Source organism: Rhipicephalus microplus, chromosome 5, assembly GCF_043290135.1.
Source record: "Rhipicephalus microplus isolate Deutch F79 chromosome 5, USDA_Rmic, whole genome shotgun sequence".
NCBI lineage: Eukaryota > Metazoa > Arthropoda > Arachnida > Ixodida > Ixodidae > Rhipicephalus > Rhipicephalus microplus.
The window spans coordinates 199,591,525-199,610,600 of NC_134704.1; the positions used below are offsets into that span (position 1 = coordinate 199,591,525).

Consider the following 19,076-nt stretch of genomic DNA (forward strand, 5'->3'; position numbering starts at 1 on the left):
GTGTTACAAGCATACTGGTGCGGTAACAAAAATAGAAAGAAAGAAAAACACATGCGGCATTACCATTGGAACAATTCAAATTGTTGCTACAGAGAACCAGCGCTAGAGTTTTCGCGGCTGCCCTGGCGGTCAAAGCGTGCATTTCTCAGCCGCTGCCGCTGACGAGGTGGCGGCCCGTAGAGGTGGTGCGGGCGCGCATCGCCGCAACACCAAAGGGTGCTAGAGGTACTGCTGCATATTCAACTGCAACAATATATAGAAAGAGGAAAGATGTATCCGTCTACATTTTTTTAATCACATCAATAAGAGGTGAGGCGGCGTTGCACCCAAGCGGTCTGGCAAGCAAAGTACTTTCTGCTCTCGCTCTCTTGTTTATATTCTTTAATGTGAGGTAAGAAAAAACAAATCCTCGGCCTGCTCTATAAACCTATAACATATAGTGAAGCCATGCTGGAAACCAGGGCTGGACAGTCGAATTTAAACGGCGTTTTGCCGGAAATAAAACGAGCGTATTGTGCAGCGAATGTATTTCTTTTCTGGCCCATTGAGCGTTGGGTAGCACACTTCAGGACTAACAAAGTTTTCCATACATCCATTCATCGGACCCCCCTCACCAAACTCCATTTGATGCCACCGCATGAAGTGATTGACAAGATAGGCAGGTAGTTCACATTATTTATAAACAGTTACGCGTATAAAGGACAGCTGCCTTGTACTCAAGGCTTGTGCGGGGGCACGTTCGCCTACGTCCCCAAGTTATAAAAGATTCTCTCGCAGCGAATACCCAATGCTGAGGTGCCTCTGTTAAACTTAATTTGTGCTGAAGACAGAGTTCTTGTTACGAAGAAAGCAGCGGACTGCCCGTAGCTTAGCTCCCTGAAGTCTGCAGATGCGGTAAGCTTCTGCAGATGCGGTAAGCGTCTGCCATGGCTAAGTATACATAGGAATTTATGCATTGCTAGAGAATTATCAAATGTCTTAGATTTTACTTATCATTTAGCTCACCTAACGCAAAGTTTCAGTTTTTTCACTTGCCTGTTTAAGCCTAAAAGAAACATGTCTGACCAACATCGATAATTGCTAGGCTTTCATGTGCCAAGCGAGACATCATTTTGGGGCACGCTGTAGTGTGGGTATCACAATTAATTGATCTTTTGAAGTTCTCCAATGCGCACATATATCTTGGTTCACAGGTGTTCTTTCTATATTTCACCCCCATCAAAGTGTGGCTGCCGTAGTTGGTCACCTATCCCGTGCCCTTAGCATAGTAGCAGGATACCACAAGTATTATGGTGCCATGATGGTTCGCTTGATCAATGTCCCAATGCATACACACCGCGGACAGGGCGTACTTACGATGCCAGAAAAAAAAATTGACGCAGCTACCACTTACTGCGTTCTTGTTTGTTTTGTTTTTTGTTTTACTGCAGATGTAGACAGCGTAATATACTAGTGGCATCGTGGACTTATCAATGAGGGCATGTCAGCCTGCACTACCTTTGAACACAAAACCCAGCACGCAACCAGAAATTCAGGACGATGGAGTCGCCGTCAGGACATAGCACTGTCCCTTCGATGCCATATGCGTAGACACAGTCCGCTTTGCAAGGCTTCTTTCCTTTTTTTTAGTGTTTTTTAGGTGAGAGTAGCCTCTGGAAAAATATATTTTTCCAAACCACAGTGCAGTATTACTGGCGCGATGGCTCTCGGACTGTACAGCCGTCAGCACCACTAACACGAACGCTCCGCCTTGTGTCCTGCAGCACCTTGATTGACGCTGACACTATGTACATCCGAATTCTGTTGCCAAGATGCTAACCATACATGCCGACATACTATCCAAGCCTACCGAGGTATTACCTCGGCAAAAGCGCCCAGCAGATAGCGGCTGGCATCAATCAAACTAGCCCTGATCACGCAATAAAGTGTTCGTGTTAAAGGTGCTGACGGCTGTACATTACAAAATAAAACACAGCAGTGGCGCATGCGCATGCTCTCAGAGTGGTACACTGCGGCCGGTCGTGTGGGCACGAGCGGCTGAGTTGTTTCAAGATTCTCCACCAGGTGCTTTTTTTCGGCGCGCCACCTATTCAGCGCTGCTCTCCCTTTGCAATCAATGCTTCGCCGGTGAAACTGATTTTTATGTTTTTCAGTTTATATGGTTCGACAGTCTTTATCGCCGAGCATGCGCTGTCCTCGGCGGTTGGTCGGCAACGGTACGGAGAGTTTTTGAAACACCACTGTCGTCTCTATAGTTTGACTAACAACTTTGCTGTTAAAACATATGTAGTTACATAATGAGGTATGCAGACAAACGCCACCTTAACAAAATTCATGCATTCTGTTCCTGACGTGACTGAACTAATCTGATATGGATGCGGTTGCGTCCTTTGTGTAGCCCATGCGTGTTGCTCGATCGATGATGAGGCGACTAAACTTGGCGTTGCACGAGCAAATTGTTAAGGAACAGCAGGTCAGATTGACGCAGAATGGGGCGGCGTAGCACTTCCACCCCTGAGAGTGCTGTGACAGATGCAGTTAGCCATTTTAATGCTGACTGTGGGAAAGCAATACAAGATATGACACCATAATTTGGGTACTCTCCAGGATTGTGCTCGTCGCGGCGAGCTGCTGAAAAGGATGCACCGTGCGTCAAGCAGTAAACCGAAGTACACAAAACTATTTCACAGAAAGGAAAAATTGAATTGAAATCGAAAGAAAATGCACCTACAGAGACAAAGAACTACATCCCATGCGAGGTTTAGGTGCTCAAAGTTAAAAATTGACCACTTTCATGAAAAATGAAAGCTCAGTTTTCTGAACTTCTGCTTTTTGTGCAGTTGCGGTCAGTGACTCCAGTGCTACATTATAACCGATGAGTCTAGCTAGAATCATTGTTTTTTTTTTTTTTTAGCTTATATCATGAAACATTATTGAGTGCTGTAACGCTATTCATTTTCTCTGCACATTATAAAAAACTATAATTGTATTTTTACAAATGGTGTTGATAGAAAAGTATAAATAGGAGAGTTCAGCAATCTTTTTGATGCTAGTTCAGGGGTGGAACAGCCAAAGTAGAATTTGGAGCAATTTTTGGAGCAGCAAGATGTTACTTTGGAGCACTATAATCCAAATTTAGAGCAGCTTACCGAGAAACTTTTCTTGTGACAGACCAAGTTTGGAGTAGTACAAAAAATAATGCTTACAGTTACATATACGCAAAGAACATTCAACCCACCTAAAGCATGCATAGTGAACATGAGTACCACTATTTCAACAAAAGTACTGAATTTCCCCACTGAGCAAACAATGAAGTCCACATTAGCATTTGCCGTGCCTGCGGAATCCTTTGACAGATTGCGAATTCAAATGTGGCTCACTCATTTATCGAATATCACCTCTGCTAGATGAGAGGCAGCAATTCGCAGCTCATCTTTGGCAGATCACCTCTGGGCTGTCCACCAAGCCCGTGAGGCGGCTGAGAAGCTCGACGTCTCAGTCCCCACGTGGGAGCGGCCCATGACACAGTGATTGGCGTTTTTGAGAACCCAATAAAATTTTATCCCATCCACTGCCAAGCTGGCGACCTTGAAATTCAGGAAATTTGTAAAACCGAACAGTAGGAATGGCAAAAAAAAAAAAAAAACTGGTGCACGAGGTTTTCTTTGAGAGGGGGGGGGGGCGGGGGCGGGTACAAATGATTGCCAACAACTCTTTTAGACGCCAGCAATCACACTAGTACTCACAATTACGCGACACATACACCAATGAGCAATTTAACAAAATGTGTTGCGTTTCGTGACTAGTCCTAACAGCTTCTTCCAAATCACAAGATACTTTTCCGCATGTCGCCTGCGTACTGTGGCAAAGGAGGCCTAAGCAGCATTCCGTGCAAGTTTGAAGAAAGCCAGGAAAGTTTTTGAGCCGCTACATCGCCACCCGCTTGTTTTTTAGATGCGAAGCAGCTCTTTGACTAGCCAGTGTAACGCTGTCCCTCTGTCGGCACCGCTCCCTTCGCCGCAGGTGTTGGAGCGGTGCCAAGTAGCTCAAACCTTCCTAGCAGTGTGCAGCGATGTCTCCCTCCCTCGCCTGCCGTGCGCTCGCCGCCTGTCAGCTCTGTCTCGCTTCACCCTCTCCACCACTCGAAACGCTCGAGCTCACTCTTCACGTGGGCATCATCTCACTCGCGCCATCTCTCTCTATTTGTCAGCGAGAAGAACCTACGCGCAGCGTGTAATCTTGCGGCGGCATCAATGTGGACAGCGCAATCACGCCGATGGGTGGGACGCCGCCGTGGCATGCTTCCCGCTAGAGTGCGCCTACCATTCCAGACTGTCTGTCGCCAGCATTACGAGGGTTAGCAAAGCCCATCGCGTTCGCGAATGGCAACGTCAACACCGATGAGGCGCAAGCCAGGGAAGCCGAATGCAAGCGTCGGCAGTGGAAGACCTGCGATACCAACAAGGTGCAAGTCAAAAACACCGATCACGTTCGAGAATACAGACAGCGCACGGGTAACAGTGACGAAACGCGAGCTAAGGAAGTTGAGTGCAAGTGTCTTCAACGCGTCCCGCCTCCTGTGTCTTTGCGTTTCAAACAAACGTTTACTCGAGTAAACACTACACGGAGTTTCACTTCAAACTGGTCCTTCAGAACCGGCGTCAATGCCCGTTTCCACCGGGTCAACGCTGTGCACACCACTGCTGCTTCGCATCCCATCAGGGTTCCCTTCAGGGAGAGATGGTCCGTAATTTTCGTCGAAAGTGGCAGTTGAAGGCACGACAGTGGTCTGAATAGCTGCCTTGATTACGCGATGAACGGTGCGTCGTACGTGCTATATAGTAACGTCCAGAGGTTCTTTTTCTAAGGGTGTGTGAATATTCTAAAGTTGGACTTGTAATACTCGTATTCGATTAGATAACCAGTTATTCGAAAATTTCGAATATTGAAACTAACTCAATTATTCCTCGTATATTTGGTGTTCACAAATATTAGTTCATAGGCTTGTGCAATTATTCAAATGCTCCAAATATCCAAATGAGTATTAGGGTATTCAAACTCGCTTTGGTTCAAATTTAAATTATTGAAAATTTCAAAGTATTTGCAAGAAACGAATAAATGCATATTAATCAGAATGTACTGCCTGTAAAGATGGTTTCACTGTGGTGTAGGCGTGCTAATCGTGAATGCACCTACTCAGGAGAAATCCGCTCTACAGCGAAGCCCCCCTCCAAATTTAAAGGGGCCCTGCAACACTTTTTGAGCATTGTCAGAAAACGCTGCCCATTGGTTGTCGAGGGTACCGAGGACACCCAAACCAAATATTATAGCGCAGCACGCGGCGTGCGATACACAATAGATTCTCAAAGCCAGCTGAAAATTCCTTTCTTCTCTCGGTAAATGGCTCCATAAACTCAGAAAGCATGTGTGACGTATTTTCTTTTCTCGCGCCATCCTTCCCAGTTTAGCTTCCAGTGCTTTCATCAGGATGAGAAGAAAGAATGCCCTAGCAGCGTGCGAGAAATCTTTGCAACTCCGCCCGTACTGGACGGATTCTAAAAATATTTGCGGCGGTGAATTCATGAGGCAATAAGTAAGCTTCTTTAGTGAATGCATTCCATTGCTACTTGAAAAAGTTTTGCACGGCCCCTTAAGTGAAAATATTACTCTCAAATCAATTCATTTTATCAAGCTTAAAAGCAATTATTGACTGCTTATATGCTCTAAGTATAATAAATCTTCAGATGTTACGTACTTGAAGGGTTACAGCACTTTTGTGCACTAACATGAATGGCAGCAACTGGCGCGTGCCCTTTGTAATCAGCAAATCGAACAAGCCGCATTGCTTTTAGGGATATGTGCCTGTTCGTTACAGACATAATGCCAAAGCGTGGATTCCTCGTGATTTATTCATAGCGTGGCTGCGCGAATTTGACCATGATATGCACAAGCAAGGCAGGCGTGTGCTGCTCGTGGTCGACAACTGCTCCGTGCACCACGTACAAGCCTCGCTGACGGCAGTAACCCTGCATTCCTGTCGCCCAACACAATGCCTAAGGTGCAACCTCTGGACTTGGGCATCATTGGCGCGTTCAAAAGTTATTATACGTGCCGCTTTGACTTGCACCCTGCTGAGAGTAAAATTATGCCGCTACTAAAATTTCTTTCGACTTCTTGTGAATGAAAAAAAGGAAATTTGCATAGAGACCATTTCATTTTTTTTTATTATTGTGCAGATAAGTTAGGTTGTGATGAGTATGCACATTTTTCTTTATATGTCGTATATACTATTCAAATTTGATACGAAATTATTCGATCGAAATCGCGATTCACTTTGAACCTAAAATTAGCTTGGTGCAGATGACTGAGGAGCGAAACACATTTCGTGAAACCGGAGGAGAAGAAGAGAGGAATGAAGAACAAAGCATTCTTGATCATAAAATGATAAGCGCGGTCCTCGAGAAAGGCAACGGAAGCAAGAGAGATAAGGAGTATTGCTACGCCCCAAGTACTTCGATTTTCCTTAGTGACTTGACCGGATACAAGAACAGGGTGCAAAATTAAAAATAAATCGATAAAATTGGGGTCTTTCGAGCTAAAACTCTAACAACAAATCTCTTCATTATTCAATATTCGATCCGTATTCGAAGTTATGTATTCGTATTCGAAAATTTTGATATTAACACACCCCTATCTTTTTCCCATGAATCAAACAGAAACGAACAAGCAGGATTTTATTGCGTCTCTTGATGCACGGAAGGTTCTTTATTTAGTGCAGCTAGATTGATTACTAGTGATTAATTGAAGGCAGTTCGTGTGACGTCATCGGGATCATTTTGAGTATATCCTACTGCGGTGCATGTTTTCTTGTGCATTTACCTTAATTTCTCGGTAAGTAGGGTACTACTGTTAATAATACAGCTGAGCCCACATATAACGGCCCCACTTAGAATGAATCTTCACTTAAAACGAATGGTACTCGTGTGACTGTGGAAACATACATTATCTCTATGTCACAAAATCACGCTTACAATAAACGTCTCCGAGCCCTGTCGATCGGTTACAGTGAACAGAGTCGGCACTCCGGTGACTTCCAGGGACACCACTTTCGACCACTGATAAGATAAGCCATTGGCATGGTGCCCATCGATTCCTATTGTTAAACGCCGACCTTGCCTCCACGATCGTCTAGTTGTCCCACTCTCCTAACGCTGTTCTCTAATGCACCCCTCCTGTCTTTTTTCTCGTACCGACTTCGACAATTGGAGACTCGGTCTGCATGCATGCTGGCTGAGCGTACAGCCGGCACAGGCTACTCTCCCAAGCAAGCTACCTGAACTACCCTCCTTCGTAGTTCCTTTGCTAGTCTCCACCGTGTCACTTAACCCCCTTCTCAACCTTTTTTTCACACCAAAAATGTACCTCCGAGACGCTGCCGCACCCATTTTTTTTTTTTTATACTGGCTAGAAACGAGCCCAGAGAAGTTACACGCACGCTCGCTTGTCTTATCACACATGCACTACGTGCGCCCTGCGTGCGCTTTTTGCTCACTAGCTGTTAGTGTTTAGGTGTTCTGTGGTGGGGTGCGTTCATGATGGTGGACGGTGGCAAGAAGCGAAACGCACTGGACCTTGCTACTAAGCGAGCCATTTCAGCAGAGCTCGCTCAAGGCCCGAAAAACTGCGAGTTGGTTAAAAAGTACGGCGTCAACAAGTCAACCATACTGACAATCCTGAAAAACAAGGAAAAGATTAGCAGTGCCGATGCCCACACAGCGGAGAGAAAGTGCTTGCAGAGGGCTACATACACAGACGTGGAGGATGCACTGCTGAAATGGCTTGTCAGCACGCGGGCTCAGAACATTCCGGTGCAGTACTATTATGCCAAAGCAAAAGACTGCATTCCTTTTGGACTTCCCCGACTTCTGACCCGCAGATGGCTGGCTACATCATTTTAAGGTGCGCCATGGCATTGTGTTCAAATCGATAGTTGATGAGGCAGCCTCGGCAAGTGACAAAGACATTGCCTCGCGGCTCGAAGCAAATCGAGACACCATTTGCAGCTATGCAGAGCGAGACGTTTATAACCCACACGAAACTGCGCTATCAGATGCTACCGGCAAGAACTCCCGCCATGAAAGCCGACACGTGCGCTTGCGGCAAACATAGCAAAGTGCACATCACAGCACTTTTGTGCACTAATATGAATGGCAGCGACTGGCATGTGCCCTTTGTAATCGGCAAATTGAACAAGCCGCGTTGCTTTCAGGGATATGTGCTTGTTCGTTACAGACATAATGCCAAAGCGTGGATGACTCGTGATTTATTAATAGCGTGGCTGCACGAATTTGACGATGACATGCATAAGCAAAGCTGCTCGTGGTCGATAACTTTCGCGCAACCCGTACAAGCCTCGCTGACGGCAGTGACCCTGCTTTCCTGCCGCCCAACACAATGCCTAAGGTGCAACCTCTGGACTTGGGCATCATTGGCACGTTCAAAAGTTATTATACGCACCGCTTTGTGGAGCGCTTGCTCATAGCTGTTGACCGCCCGGCAGCCACCCTGCTTCTTCGGGTGACCTTGTACTTAGATTTGGAGATGCCAAAGGTTTTGTGGACTCAGGCTACGGCTACATGCATGCGAAACTGTTTCCACAAGGCCGACTTCGTTGATGTCGGAGCCGATGCCGAGCCTGAAGCTCCCAAAGAGGACCGATCAGCCGATTCGTGGCAGCGCGTCGTGAACTCTGACTCGAGAGAGCGGGACATCTACTGAGATGACTTCATTACGGCCGATGATGATGTCGACACCACGGAGCCGTGCACGGGTGAGGGCTAGTGCATGAAGTGCGCGGCAAGAGCGATGCGGGGAAATGACGACGACGAAACTTTGGAGCCGGCGACCACGAGCGTGCCTGCAGCAATTGACTACATAGATAGCCTCAGGCAGCTTGTATGTGCCAAGGGCCTTTGTGCTGCCCTACACAGCTTTCTATTGAAAAGCTGGCTGTCATGTGTATTCACTTCTCAAGATAAATAGCCAGCCAGCGTGGCAAGTTTATCATCGTGTAATTTTAAGCTTAAAAAAAATAAAAAATAAAAACAGCTCCCCCCTCCACCTGGCACCAACGCGACTGTACCATGCTGAGCCATCAGCGGAGGTGTTTAGCCAACCGCTGGCTTGCACATGCGCCAGTGACATACCCTGGGACCACTACTTCAGAGTCGCGTCAATCCCACCAGGCTAAGAAAACAGCCAATAACGAAGCTAACCTGGATGCCCGCATGAGAGCAGAGGTAGAAGTCGAACTCTGTTGGGTGGGTGATGCCCAGGTCAACCGTGGTGCCAGCGGGAATGTTGCCACTCTTGCCAATTTGCTCCTTCTTGTCAGAGCAGAAGAGGCGTGTGTGGTGCCGCTTCTGAACAACAACAAATGTGATTCCCGGCTTGTAGTCGGTCTCGAGCTTGAGGCACGCCTCCCGAACCGCCAGCAGCTCGTGGTGCAGCACCTGCGCGAACTGGCCCTCGGAGACTCCATCTCGGTAGAAGATGATGCGAGTGGGCTTGAAGCGCGTCGACTTGTAAAACTGGATGAGCAGCTCCTTGACCATGGACGCAAGGTCCTGGATGATCTCTTGGCGGTGCTGCTGCACTCGCACTGTGGCCGCATACCGGCTCGGGTGAGCGTCCATGCTGCCCACCACCTGCAGACACAGACACATTTGTGAATGCGCCCAATAAGAGACATCTATGTATGCAAACTTCCACGACTGCGATAAGTTACTTCTAAGAAAGAAGGCCACAGCACATACCTATCACAAGGTTCACACATATTTGGCTAAAAATTCAGACTGCAAACATAAAAAATTCAAGGAAAGTTTAACATAATTTTATTTTTGCACATGACTCTACAAAGCGTGGCGGCTGCATTTACGATGGAGGCGGAAATGTTGTAGGCCCGTGTACTCAGATTTGGGTGCACGTTAAAGAACCCTAGGCAGTCTAAATTTCCGGAGCCCTCCACTACGGCGTCTCTCATAATCAAATAGTGGTTTTGGGACGTTAAAACCCCACAAATTAATCAATCAATCAATGACTCTAGAAAGCAGCTGTACTTTGAAACTAGTTTCTTTTTCAAGAGCAGCTATCTCAGCCTCTCTTTCTACAAAATGCTCAAACATTTCTATCATTTGTCATATTTGTGAAGTAAAAAATGGGCACAGATCTTGGCACGCAATGCAGGTGCATTTTTTTGTCAGAACAGGTGAAGCTCCGTGCAACATCACTGTTAGGAAACATGTTTTGAAATATAGTTAAACCTGCTTATATGGAACCTCTATATAAAGTATTCTTCGATTTAACAGTTTTTCTATTCTCCCCGCTGTAGCTCCATAGAAGCGCATGTATTTGCGACCTTTATGTAACAAAGTAACAGTGGGAGACAACCTTGATATAACGAATTTTCCCCATGGACAATCTAGGTACTTTATCCCTATTTTAGCATTTTGGTATGAGCATGCATCTTCCACGGCTGCCCCGCCACCGATGGCACGCACGGTGCACCAAGCAAGAGCGATAGCTTGTTTTTGCACACGAGTGCAAAAACGAGCTATCGAGTGCAAAAACGAGCAAAACGGAGCCGTGCACGAGGCAGGCAGGCGCGCCTGCACCCCTTGAACCGGCGTTGCCGCCATTATCGCCACCACGGGCGCATGCACTGACCACAGCCCCTGTAACCACTCCAAATCCAAATTAAAATAAAAAAAAAACTTCTGTGCATTGGGAGTGGCACGCTTTTAGTTGGCATCACATATGTGGGGCCGCGCTGTATATGAAGGGCGCTTTACAAAATAGTTTTCCACGGTATCCGTGTCTGTGTGCGCGTTGTTCGCTCTTCGTTTTCGATGCTGTGCGTGCGTGCACAGCTTCATGCGCACACATGATGTGGCCCCCTACGACGCCCTGCTTTGTTTTTTATTGCGATAGCAACTATATGGGCAACCTCGGCTGCATTTTGCCACCATTGTCGACGTCGTCACTCACCGTATATGTATGTATATGTATCTATAAACATGAAAGCACAAAAAAGAAAAATAATCCAGAAAACAACTCCAGATCGCGAAATCGAATGTGGGACCTTTGAAACGTGAGTGCAAGACGTTAACCACTCAGCCACGGATATATAGCACGTTCTTCAACATTCAAACGGCAAGCTATTTTTTTATCTACCACTTATCCCAGGTGCCGGGCATCTGAGGAAGTGGGACTATCGTGTTTTCAGCATTACTAGCCAGATGGCGCAATGAGCGCTCGTCACCACATCGTCACAACACGACAGTGTGCGCTCTCATGTACAGCGTACTCTGCCCAGCAGAGAGAAGGGGGTGGATGCTCACTCGAGCACCCTTATCTCATCGTGGAGAGGATTGTACATCTTGGCTGGCTTTGGGCTTTCACCGGAACCATTCTGTTGTAGTTACCGGGCGCACAAAGGTCACAGCTATCCTTGCACAGTCGCTGTTTGCAAAAAGAGCACACTTTTCAGACACAGCGAAGTAACAACTGAGACGTTATTGCGCATTTATCTGTACCTGTGAGTACGTTTCGTGCGTCATTTGTGCGCGAGAAACCCGGGGCACGTTTCGATCTGCTTGCCATTCTGCGAGTGACCAATTTCTTGCTGTCGCATTCATTGCTTCGTCTTTGCAGCCAAGCTGAGAAATTTCTTTATTTGCGATAGCAATTATATGGATAGTCTCTGCTTGTTTTTTTGCCGTCACCGCCTTCATTCACTGCATATGTATACAAATCTATATATATATATATATATATATATATATATAGAGAGAGAGAGAGAGAGATTTGTATACATATGCAGTGAATTCCCTGACGAAGGCCGGACCCCGGCCGAAATCTCTCTCTCTCTCTCTCTCTCTCTATATATATATATATATATATATACGTGACGCCAAACATGCGCATAAAAAGAGTGTTTCACACTCGTCGCTTGGCTTATAGATGACGCTGACTGACACTCCTACTTCTAAATTCACATATAAACCCAAAAAATGTGGATGGAGAGAAGGCCGCTGTGCTAGCTCAGTGGTTAGAGCATCGAACGCGTTATTCGAAGGTCGTAGGTTCGATTCCTGCTCACGGCTGGTTATTTTTTCATCCACTTTTCTTTCTTCTTATTTACATTCCATTGGTTCTAATAACTTCCCCTGTACATTCCTTGGCATTACTGTCTGTTAGATCGCATTAATACTGTGTCAAAACACGGAAAAACGAGCCCTTAGGCATACACTTCTTTCCCTCGCTCTCGTCCTGTGTATGTTTTCGTGCGTCTTTCCTGCGTGAGCAGGGCCCTGCACATTTCGATCTGCTTGCCGTTCTCAGCGTTACATTCCAAGTTGTTGCTACCGCATTCATTGCTTCACCCTTGCAGCAAAACTGTGACTTCGCTTAATTTCAGACAACCGTGTCGTCACCACCAAGGGGATGTCAAATTAGGCGCTGATAGAAACTCTTTGAGACCATGGTGACGACGGATCTTCGAAGGTTGACTCGTCACGCGCTTCCATCTTGTGCTGCGCCATGAGTTCGCAGGCTGGTAGCTTTTGCGATAGGCCCATTAGTTCTGGCAACACGACGGCATGTTGAATGCAATGAACATGATTGAATGCAATGCAATGAACACGATAGCAAACATATTGCAATTCTATAAGAAGTAAGGCTGGCAGCCAACTCTTTTGGATACGATACTGCAGAACCTCTACAAAACGCTAGTGTGAGCAAATACGGCCACTCCAGGGAAAAGTGCTGTTTTCACACAGTCCTTTAGCATTGAAACTGCACCGATATTCGGAAATCAAAGTTCCTTATTGCTACTCGTGCGATCTCCCCCTCCCTACCCGCGTTATTTCATACTCGTTAAAGATGGGTGGTTCACTTTCTTTTTGAGCATTCGACAAGTGTTCTAACACGCGAGTGATGTTATCTTATGTACTTTTCAGGCGATAGGGAGGGCAGACTCATTTGATCTCTGCTTCAGCAGCGCTTCCGTGCTGCTACCCGCTCATGACAGTTACGATGCGCGGGGGCATGTTGTCAATTTGGACTTGTTACGCAACATGGCGACAACGAAAAACCGCCGAAAGTGTCCCTATAATTGCTACAGTCGAACACGGATATATCCAACTCGAAGGGGATCGCGAATTAGTTTGATATAAGAAAAATTCGATAAAAAAATAGAAGCCCCAAAAGCTTACCTGTAGTGGATCATCATCTACAATAGGCGCATTTGAGAATGACGATTCCATACATACGCCACAACAGAGCGATTTATTTGCACGAAAAAAAATCTTATTTCGGCCAGCTTCTGCGTTTTTGAAATGTTGAAGGCGCTAGTCTCGATCTTATCAATGCTGTCCAGGTGCGACAGCCTGCTTCCCTCCATGTGACTGATACAACGGCGAATGATGTCTAACACTGCCGCCACTTCAGCGGCAGAGTACGCGCATGTGCCCAGCGCCACGTCCAGGCGATCCTCCTCGTCACATGACCTGTCGAACTGTGCATCCTGGGTCCCTGTGATCGCAGCTGTTATTTCCTCGTCAGCATGGTTGGCAAAGGCCTGGGCATTGCAGTCTGCTTCCATGAAGTCCTCCTTAGACACTCTGTGGAACTGCTACCAGGAAGTAGGACAACTCGCAAAATGAGTTCTCCATGCACTCGCCGTCGTCTTCACCGGTTCCCGCAAGTTCCGCCGTCTCGAAGCCTGCCTTGCGGAAGCAATTGACCACTGTGTGTGTCTTCACGCCTCACCAGGCATTGAAGATCTTCGCAAGAGAAAACTATGCGGAGATTTTCGGCCACTCCTTCGTCATCCACTGCTGGATGTCCTGGCTCCTGACAGCTTCGCTTTCGCCAAGATTGGCTTTGCCAATGATGTTGTAGTGCTGCTTAAATCGGTGAACCCACTCGATGTTGTCGGCGAAGTTGTTTCACCAAGTGCAGCGGCAAACCATTTGGCCTCAGCGATCAGCATCAGGCCATAAACCGGAATGGTCTTTGCATGCACTTCTAAAACCAGGCATAGAATGCCTTTTCTACATTTCCATGGGCAGAAGCACGCACATGACAGGCTTCCGACGTTTGCTGCTCCGCCACCTTTGCCTTAATATCAGTTTTGTTCTTCAAGAAGGTACTCAGAGTGCTCCGTGGTATCCCGAAGTCGTCCGCGATGGTCGAACATTTCTTGCCTGCCTAAACATGCTGAATAGCCTTCCACTTCATCGCCTGAGTGATATGCCTTGACTTGGTTCATTTACAAATGATATTAGTTGTCAGTCGCCGTACCAGCTGGACAATTTAAAACCGAAACTCTCAATGTTTTTTTTAATGAACACAGCTTGTTTTCATGGTCATTCGCAAGTGATAGGGCTTTTGAAATGAGCGTGACTTACAGAGACTTAATTTCATCTTGTGGAACATTTCATCTAGGTCCTTTTCAAAATTGACAAGGAGTACACGAATAATCAAGGAGTTTCAAGGGCTCTTGAACTTATCTAGTCGACTCGTTCATTCAAACTCAAAAGGACTTCTGAATTTTCTTTGAATTATCACGAAGTTTGAGTAATCAGAAGCTCTCAGATATTCGCAACTTTCAGCTACGGTGGTGCCGCCACAGGGCAGCTGGCCCAAGCTGCGATGTAATGATAGAACGAAAACTTGCTTGGCTACAACGAGCGAGCCGTGCCTCGCCATCCTTGTGTCCCTCAACTTCCTGTGCCTGCATGAACTGAAGTGCGACAAATTTGGTAGGTGCAACATTGCAGAACCTTTTAGCTTCAATATTGCACGAATAATACAAGATAAATTGCTTGTGCAGTAGGCTGCAAGGCTCAAACTGCCTCGTAAAAGGTGTCATTAGCGTGCTTGGTTTTCTTTTCCGCTGACAAAGGAAAAATAAGTTATCGCACTATACATTGTGAAACTTGTCAACATATTGTGATTATCAGTGAGCACTTGAAATCTGCTGACTTCTGGGACGAAACAAGATTGTTTGGATTTTATTTACCAGAACTACGACATAATGAGACTGTACCGTAAACCTCGGGATTCATTTTCACTACTTGGGGTTCCTTAAAGTGCTCTTAAATCTAAGCCCACGGTTGTTCTTTTCCATTTAGCCCTTTCAAATACTGCTGCCATGGCCGGCAATCGAGCCCACAGAGCTCAGCAGCACGGCACTTCACAATGGCGGGATCGAATCCTGGCTGCATTTTTGATGGAGACAAAAATGCTCGAGGACCGTGTTATGTGCTTAGATTTCAGTGTACGTTAAAAAATCCCAGGTGGTCGAAATTTCCGGATCCCTCCACTACGGCGTCTCTCATAATCATATGATGGTTCTGGGATGTTCAACCCCAACTATAATCAGTATCATTCCTTAGACAAACAGTTGAGTGCTCGTGCTTTTTGTTGGGCCTACAATAATTTGGTTAATACAACTATGCTTTCGTGTGCGAACAACACTTGAACACAGTTCGCCGCAACCGACACATGCGAGCAGCAGCTGAACAGACATCGCCGCCGTCCGTGATCGAGCGCAAGCCTGTCTAGGGCGCTCAAAATTTCAGCAACGATATGTATATTTCTAGTCTTATGCCTGTGTCAGGATATGGAAGCAGTTTTAAAAGACCAAACTTGCAGTACTTAGTATAAAAAAGAAGGCTTACATTTATAGCAAGAAATATATGTATAAGCCATTCAACATCATCTACATGGTGCAGTGTGAACACAAGTACTGCTATTTCAATGAAAGTAGTATTTTGAACCATGCCACTGAGCAAACAATGATTAAGTCCACATTAGCATTTGCTGCGCCTCACATAATTTGACAGACTCTACGAATTTAAATATGGATTTGCCAAGCTCACGACCTTGAAATTCGGGAGATTCATAGAACCAAGGAGTAGGAATAGTGAAAAAGAAAAAAAAAACTGCACACAATTTAGTTTTTTGTTGGGGGGGGGGGGGGGGAGAAGAAATGTCCTACACGGCTTCAAATTATTGATTGTCAGTATCTTATTTAGAAGTCAGTAATTATACTCGTACTCGGAATTATGCTTTCGCAAGCGAACAACACTTGAACACAGTTCGCCGCAACTGACACATGCGAGCAGCAGCTGAACAGCCATCGCCGCCGTCCGTGATCAAGCGCAAGCCTGTCTAGGGCGCTCAAATTTCAGCAACGATATGTATATTTGTAGTCTTATGCCTGCGTCGAGATATGGAAGCAGTTTTCTCCACAACATTCATATGAAGATCGAAGCAAAGTAAGCCGGTCGGGTGTCACGGCCTGCAGTGTCGCATGTTTACCTGCGAAATAAATGCCCAAGCATCGTGGTTCCCAATCTCGCTCGTAGCTTGTAAGCCGGCGCTGTTTTGAATAAGCGACATACTGGAGCACAAGTTTATTGCGTTAAGCATTATTTTGCGTGATGAAACAATTGTAACCCATCTTCGCTGGCATGAAACCGGCACCCTCGGTCAAAATGATCAGAGGGGTAAATGAACCACCGGTAGCACAAGCAGCCCTATGTCACATGTCTCCCAGGTTGTTTACCATCGCAAATGCTGGACCGAGTGAATGACAAACATCTGCAGAGTTTGACACACGCCGAATGCCCGATCCGGCAATGCAGTGTGATGGAATGTCACTAAACCAGCTGCTACACGAGCGCATCCGACGTCAAATTCGGTGAAAGATCATACGAGCTCTCAAGCTTTCAACCCCCGCCGTTCGCCTTATTGCTTTTAATGCAATTGTTCAACCTTCTTTAGATTATGCTTCCATAATCTGGTACCCTCACACCAGAAAAAACATTAGCGAAATGGAAAAAATTCAAAAGAGAGCTGTTAGATTTATTTATAACAGTTTCGGCCGCACTTCAATAACACGTTTATTATCAAAAGCCAATCTTTCAACACCTACTCAAAGGAATAAAGTATTAAGATTGAAATTTTTCTTTCAGTTAGTTAAAGGTTATTATAAGTTAGACTTATCACACATACTTAATTTCTCCACGGGATATGCCACAAGACAGAGGCATTCCCTTACAATAACCCCATTCTCCACCCGTAATAACACGTTCAAATATTCATTTTTTCCGAGGACAATCATCGAATGGAATAACCTTAGTAACGAAGTTGTTTCCCAGTCTTCCTTGAATCTTTTTGCTGCGCAGCTCCAGCAGTGAGTGTCTGATATGTGATCCTGCTTTTTATTTCTATCACTGTAGCAATTCCCCACTCGTGACCAACTTGAATATAGCGCTGATTTCATTATATGCCCTTATGACTGTTCATTGCAAACCATTGTCTTTTTGTGTACATACCTCACCTGTTTTATATTTACTTGTTTGCCGATTTGTTAATTTAGCAAATGTGTATCCACCCTGCTAAAACCCTATGTTAGGGTTGCAGTATTCATAAATAAATAAAAATAAATAAATAAATACCGCGTGTTCCACACTTTTTGCACTCTAGCTTGAGATACTTTCTTCATGGGAATTTAAATCCCATGGAAAATTATCCTAGCTGCAAAAGCAAGGGCAACCACACAGAGAGAAAACCTGTGACGAAGGCTCCGCGCAGGCAGGGGATCACCACATCGACAGCCATTTTAGTTTTCTTGTGGCGCCCCCTATAGTCCCTGAAAGTTGTGAATATGACAGTGGGCAGGATGACACCATAAATTATGAATAGGCATTGATTTTATAGGTCCTAATATTTTAAGTGTTTTTAACCCTCCTCTGCACAAAATGAACCGAAAGCAGAGATGTAAGGGCCACGAGTTTATCGACCATTTACTGCTGATCAGACCTTTTACAGAAATTGTCAATTGCCAACTGCTTCTTTGCTATATGTGCCTTCAGCATAAAGCTCTCTATACCAGTTGAGAAGCATCACGGTTTATCATGCTAGTGCTTCATCTCAAACATTTGTTTTTTACTAGCAAAAGTTTTTTTCCGTGAAGACTTAAGGCACTTATTTTTCATTTCTATACTGTTAGGATTACATAGGTACGCAAGTTTTTAAATAGCAGCAGGAAAGGAGCAGAGATTTTCTAGTATGAAACAGCAAAAGTATGAATCGACCGAATGATGGAGTTTGAATTAAGAGGCTTTAAGAATAGAGGGCCAAGAAAAAAAATTGAATTTAGTTTTAATTAACTGAAAGCATTATCACGAGCTTATTGTTTTGTCAATATCAATAGTATTCCAGGATTTCAAGGGGCTGTGAGAATCGTGGTGTGATCAATACACTAATTTATTTAAGCATAAGGCGAGAGTTTTCCCAGAATTCCGCAATGCTACCCCTCGCTATTGCGAGACCCGTTTCAATATGCGAGCAGTGGCACTATAGTTCCGTCGTTCAACATAACAGCAAGATATTAAATTATTCGATACTTTCACACAGGGTTTATGCTCGTTTTCATTGCGAAAATTCAGAGGTTTTCGAGGACTTTCAAGGCTATGTGTACGAGTTTTCAAGGACCACAATGTCAGAAACCCGATTAACATGTTCAGGGGATGACTGAAGCTTGGAATAACTAAAATTATTCAAAAAAGGGTGCCATCGCTAGGGCAGACATGGAAAACATGGCTCCAATTACAGTTTCTTTCTAGACAGTTTCCAATCATACTGTCTTACAATTGCATAGTTAATCACTTTTAGTATGACATAAGATACAAACATTTATTTATTCAAATAGAAAAAACTTAATTATTATCCAATGCCTTGTTGCATATCCTAAATTTTGACATCGATATCCACTATCTCCTGCTACTTGTCCTCGGCTGTCATCGTAAGGCTGTTTGATATGATGATGCACATCAGGTTGCTAGTTGCCTCTGCTTTTCTGCATAAGACTCTGCTGTAGCTGTTAATTCCTGAACAGCGGCTTCTAGTTTTGTTTTCTTTTGTAAACATGTTAACTTCCTCTTCAAAGCGACATTTCTTTTTTCTGTTTTTCATCTTCCTGCTTTTGCCTTTTCAGAGTT

At 45.2% G+C, this 19,076-nt stretch overlaps 1 protein-coding gene across 1 annotated transcript in view; it reads right to left on the reverse strand.

Moving 5' to 3' along the window:
* The window catches only part of AGO1 (protein argonaute-1), a 184,763-nt gene that overhangs the window by 49,273 nt on the left and 116,414 nt on the right, over positions 1–19,076 (reverse strand). The window contains exon 8 of the mRNA XM_037424376.2: positions 9,276–9,707. Within this exon, the coding sequence (XP_037280273.1) occupies positions 9,276–9,707 (432 nt within the window). The remainder of the gene's footprint in view (positions 1–9,275; positions 9,708–19,076) is intronic.